General features: G+C 62.4%; 1 protein-coding gene across 1 annotated transcript; it reads left to right on the forward strand.

The window, feature by feature from the left end:
* The first annotated feature begins 298 nt into the window (after positions 1-298).
* Positions 299-2,751, forward strand: FZD9 (frizzled class receptor 9). Its single transcript, XM_073315607.1, has one exon. It carries the CDS (start codon positions 534-536, stop codon positions 2,283-2,285), a length of 1,752 nt encoding a protein of 583 aa, XP_073171708.1. The 5' UTR covers positions 299-533; the 3' UTR covers positions 2,286-2,751.
* Positions 2,752-4,870: the final 2,119 nt, after the last annotated feature.

Genomic DNA, 4,870 nt, shown 5'->3' on the forward strand with positions numbered 1-4,870 from the left:
CCAGCCCCACCCGCGCCGGGGCCGCCGAGCTCCCCGGGCCGCCCCTGCGCCTTTGACGCCGCCCCGGCTGGGGGAGGTCCCGGCGGCCCGGCCCGCCCTCCCGGGGGTGTAGCCGGCTCCGGGGGCTGGCGGCGGCTCAGCGGCCGCGGAGGCAGGAGCGGCGGCGGCGGCGGCGGCGGCGGCTCCTCGGTCCCCGAGCCGGCGCGTCCGCCTGTGCCCGGCGCATGGAGCCCCGGCGCGGCCGGGCGCCCCGCGGGGGGAGCCGCCCCTCGGCGCCGCTCTGAGCCGCCGGCCGGGCCGGGGCCGGGGCCGCCTGGGCTGCGGAGGGGCGAGCGAGCCGGCCCCTGCCATGGGACGGGCTGGGGGGCGCTGCCCAGCCCGGGGCTAGGCGAGGCGAGGCGAGGCGAGGCGCCTAGGGGGTTGCCCGGCTGGTGCCCTCCGTGCCTGGGGCAAGATGGGGGCGTTTGTGTAGCGCCCTGGCAGCGCCCAGCCCTGGCGGTAGCGGGGTGCCCAGGACGTGCCAGGAGCCGGCCATGGCAGCCCTGCGCCTGAAAATCACCTTGTCCTTCCTGTGCCAGCTGGTGGTGGCCAGCTCCACCCTGGAGATCAGCTCCTATGACATCGAGCGGGGGCGTGAGGCCAGATGCCAGCCCATCGAGATCCCCATGTGCCAGGGCATCGGTTACAACATGACCCGCATGCCCAACTACGTGGGGCACGAGAACCAGCAGGAGGCAGCCATCAAGCTGCATGAGTTTGCCCCCCTGGTGGAGTACGGCTGCCACGGCCACCTGCGCTTCTTCCTCTGCTCCCTCTACGCCCCCATGTGCACGGACCAGGTGAGCACCAGCATCCCGGCCTGCAAGCCCATGTGTGAGCAGGCCCGGCACAAGTGCGCCCCCATCATGGAGCAGTTCAACTTTGGCTGGCCGGAGTCCCTGGACTGCAGCAAGCTGCCCACCAAGAACGACCCCAATGCCCTGTGCATGGAGGCGCCCGAGAACGCCACCCCCGGGGACGCTCCGAAGGGACAGGGCATGCTCCCAGTGGCACCGCGCCCCAGGCCCTCAGGGACCGGAGAGGGCAGGGGGCCAAACAGCTTGGGGTCCTGTGAAAACCCAGAGAAGTTCCAGTACGTGGAGAAGAGCCTCTCCTGTGCCCCCAAATGTTCCCCTGGGGTGGACGTGTACTGGTCCCGGGAGGACAAAGATTTTGCCTTCATATGGATGGCAGTATGGTCAACGCTGTGTTTCGTCTCCACAGCCTTCACGGTGCTCACCTTCCTGCTGGACCCGCACCGGTTCCAATACCCCGAGAGACCCATCATCTTCCTCTCCATGTGCTACAACGTCTACTCAGTGGCCTTCATCATTCGCTCGGTGGCTGGGGCTGAGAACATAGCCTGCGACCGTGAGAACGGGGAGCTGTACATCATTCAGGAGGGGCTAGAAAGCACTGGCTGCACCATCGTCTTCCTCATCCTCTACTACTTTGGCATGGCCAGTTCGCTCTGGTGGGTCATCCTGACCTTGACCTGGTTCCTGGCAGCTGGGAAGAAATGGGGTCACGAGGCCATTGAAGCCCACAGCAGCTACTTCCACATGGCTGCCTGGGGCATCCCAGCCATGAAGACCATCGTCATCCTCACCATGCGGAAGGTGGCGGGAGATGAGCTCACCGGGCTCTGTTACGTGGGAAGCATGGACGTTGGTGCCTTGACGGGGTTCGTGCTCATCCCACTCTCCTGCTACCTGGTTATCGGCACCTCCTTCATCCTCACGGGCTTTGTCGCCCTCTTCCACATCCGGAAGATCATGAAGACAGGAGGCACCAACACAGAGAAGTTGGAGAAGCTGATGGTGAAGATTGGGGTCTTCTCCATCCTCTACACCGTCCCAGCCACATGCGTCATCGTCTGCTACTTCTACGAGCGGCTCAATATGGATTACTGGAACCTCAGGGCATTGGAGCATGGCTGCATGGCCTTCCCCAGTAGGCGCAGCACCCACTGCTCCTTGGAAGCTTCGGTCCCCACCGTGGCCGTCTTTATGCTAAAGATTTTCATGTCGCTGGTGGTGGGCATCACCAGTGGCGTGTGGGTGTGGAGCTCCAAGACGCTCCAGACCTGGCAGAGCCTGTGCAACAGAAAACTGGGCATGAGGACTAGGGAGAAGCCCTGCAGCGGGGTCACTTGCAGTGGGGCACATTGCCATTACAAAGCCCCTACGGTCATGCTACACATGACCAAAACAGACCCTTACCTGGACCACCCCACTCACGTCTAGCAGGGGTCTCCCTTTGACTGCGGACGCAGCACAGAGAATCTCTCACGGGTAAGGGACTAGGAGGGAAGAGAACGGGCCTGCTGAGTGCATGTGAGGACAGGGCTGGCCAGCGGCACGGTGCTCACGCAGAGCCCAACAGAGGAGTGGGGAAAAGAGGAGGTTGAATTGTGAGGGGGTGAATGCACCCTGGCATGTGGGTATTAGAGCCGAGGGACCCGACGGGAGCTCCCTGGCAGAAGGTCTTGGCCCAGGTGCCATGATACCTGCTAAACCGGTAGCTGCTTTTCCTTGAGTGTTTGTTTTGTTTTGTTGCTATTGCCAAACCCAGTGACTGATTTAACCCTTGGTTTTTGGCGGGGGGGTATAATCCAACCTGAGGTTATTTAATTCTGTAATTTATTTTAGAACTTTTTTTAATCATTAGCTGCAAGGAATGGAAACAATAAACCCTGATGTGTTACTTCAACCGAGCCTCGCGCTGTTTGGGGGGTGGGGGTTGAGGGCTGGGCGGGTGGCTCCCCTCCCGACCTGGGCGACACCCCCTCCCACCCGACCTGGGAACTGGGCTGGTGAAGGGCCCGGCAGGGGGCGGGGCGCTAGAAGTGGGGCTGGTAGTTAGCAGAGGGCCTCCAGGCGCCCGCTGGCAATGGAACGGTGTGGGGGTCAGGGCGATGGGCTGGACGAGCGGCGTGGGGTGGTGAGGGGGACAGTAGTGCTGCTGAGTGGGGTGACTGTGCCCACGCACACACAGCCTGACCGTACGCTGCAGCTCCCCTTCTGTCTCACACCTGAGCCCCCCACATTTCTGCTGATGCCCTGACCTGCAGCCCACCCCCCTCCTATTCTAGTTCTGGGCTCCCCGCACAGCTCAGTCCTTGCGCCCAGTCTGCTCTGCTCTCCTAGCCCCGGCAGCCCTAGCCCCCAGAGTGCGGAAGGCCGGAGCTGTCCCAGCACAGCTCCCCTCGGAGGCTGGCCAGGTGGCTTACACACCAGCTGCCTTGTATTTGGTCAGAGGAGAACCCTGGGCTCCCTTCCTTCACCAGCCTGGCCCTGCGGCTCCTCACACTGACATGAGTTTTACCGCAAGTGAGCGCTGGGTTCTGGACGCGTGCGCTCCCTGGGGAGATCCTGCAGCTGCCGGCCAATGAGCAGTGGGAGGCTGATTTGTAAACAGGTCAGATTTGGGAGGCAAATGTGTGTGTGTGGGGGGGGGGTGTGTGACATGGGCCAGTCCGACTCCAGGACTGTTTGTTTTGCCACGCGATCACTCCCCTGGAGCTGGACTGGGTTACTCAGCCCCCTGGGGAGGCTCCCTTTCCCCTCCCCTTGGCCGGAGTAGCTGCCTGGCTCCCCAGTGCTAGTTCTGGCACCCTGCTCCACCCGCCCCCCTCCCGCCGCAGGAGGCCAGTTTCCGTGCCGAGTAACGTTTTCCACTCAGCTCCCCGTTAGGTGATTTGTGCTGGTACCTCGCGCCACCGGAGCTCAGTGCCAGGGGGGAACCCCAGGCCTTCAACAGCGGCGGGGAAACACGTCACTGTCTGATTTCCCCCCAAACAAGTCCTGAACGCATGCCCTGGGCCAGCATGGGGAGCGGGATTTAGCGCCATAGGGAAGCTCTGGGGCTGACCCAGGGGGAGAGGGGTATTCAGTGCCTGAAAAAGGGGTGGGGGTTGTGTGAGGGGGAGAGGGAAAGGGGACATGGGGATTTGGGGTCTGAATGGACGGGGAGTATGGAGGAGTGTGCCTACCCTGAATGGGGAAGGTTGGGGTCTGAGTGGGGAGGTGGGCTGCAGGCTGAGGGAGTTGGACTTGAACAGGGAGGGGCTCATCTTGGCTTTGAGGTGCGGCGAATGGAAACTTGTGCGGCTTAATTTATCCTCTGATCTGGTTACAGTCCCATCTCGGCTTCCCCATTGTCCGGAGAGAAACTCGGCACTCAGCTGGTGCAATGAGCTTCCTGGGGGCAGGGAGCTAGCCATGGGGCATGGGGAGGGGAGCTGGCTTCTCGCCCCAAGTGAGGAATTTGCTGCCCGAACACCGTGTGGGTCTGTGTGCACCTGTGTGCCTCTGGCTTGCAGTTCACACACGCATGCAGCTCTGTACGTAGCTGTGCCCTGGGGGGTGCAAGTGACCATGTCCCCGGGGGTGCGTGCACACGCATTGTTGTGGCTTGGTGTGTGCCTGTTGGCTGACTGTGTCCTGACGCTACGGGTCACTGGGCCTGCCTGTGTGTGTTAACGTTGGGCATGGGGCTGAGGCTGGGCACAGTCACGGAGCTAGGTCACTCGCTATCGGGGACATGCTCGTTAAAGGGCTGGATCCTCTGCCCCTGGTGCGCGGGACTCCCAGCGAAGCCGCGGGAGCGGGCCCTACGCTGAGGCCATCGCATTTGTTCCCGGCAGGAATTTGAGTTGCTCTCAGACTGGGCCATGGGGCACAAAATCATAGAATATCAGGGTTGGAAGGGACCTCAGGAGGTCACCTAGTCCAACCCCCTGCTCAAAGCAGGACCAATCCCCAATTAAATCATCCCAGCCAGGGCTTTGTCAAGCCTGACCTTAAAAACTTCTAAGGAAGGAGATTCC

This window comes from Lepidochelys kempii, chromosome 17 (assembly GCF_965140265.1).
Source record: "Lepidochelys kempii isolate rLepKem1 chromosome 17, rLepKem1.hap2, whole genome shotgun sequence".
In the NCBI taxonomy this organism is placed as follows: Eukaryota; Metazoa; Chordata; order Testudines; family Cheloniidae; genus Lepidochelys; species Lepidochelys kempii.

Bases quoted from the DNA above. Each gene is read 5' to 3' on its own strand.
- FZD9 (XM_073315607.1), top strand. From the start codon at position 534: ATGGCAGCCCTGCGCCTGAAAATCACCTTGTCCTTCCTGTGCCAGCTG.